We start from the raw sequence: 448 nt of genomic DNA on the forward strand, positions 1-448 counted from the left end.
ACAAGACAAGCCTTTCTAATTTAATACAAAATTTGTTATTTTTTATTGTTTTCTGTGCATGAGTTATATGCACCTTGAAAAATAGTTCATGCAGGTCCCAAGGTAAAGAGATGTGTGAGTTACATATGCTTCACGAGCCTCCGGGCTCAAAACTAGCATGAGTTAAATACAACTCACATGGCAGTTAATGTGTTAAACTCCAAATTTCACAGTGTTAATTGAGAATAAAATTGCACTGAAAAGAAAATAAATTAAAATATTATTCATACACTAGAGAGATATCTGGCTTTCGACCTACAACCGGCATCAGCGGGAACACTGCCAGGAGCAAAGAGAAGAAAGTCCAACTCAGTGAGGTGATCTAAAATAAAAAAAAAAGTTATCTTTAGACAAATATGGTATAGAAAACTATCATCAGTTTTTCACAGACTATATGACCATGAAACTA

At 33.9% G+C, this 448-nt stretch overlaps 1 protein-coding gene across 1 annotated transcript in view; it reads right to left on the reverse strand.

The window, feature by feature from the left end:
* The window catches only part of LOC105816355 (GPI ethanolamine phosphate transferase 1-like), a 74,369-nt gene that overhangs the window by 70,382 nt on the left and 3,539 nt on the right, over nt 1-448 (reverse strand). The window contains exon 3 of the mRNA XM_012651738.1: nt 272-361. Coding sequence (XP_012507192.1) covers nt 272-361 — 90 coding nt within the window. The remainder of the gene's footprint in view (nt 1-271; nt 362-448) is intronic.

Source organism: Propithecus coquereli, unplaced genomic scaffold (genome assembly GCF_000956105.1).
Source record: "Propithecus coquereli isolate 6110/MARCELLA unplaced genomic scaffold, Pcoq_1.0 Scaffold37, whole genome shotgun sequence".
NCBI classification, from domain to species: domain Eukaryota; kingdom Metazoa; phylum Chordata; class Mammalia; order Primates; family Indriidae; genus Propithecus; species Propithecus coquereli.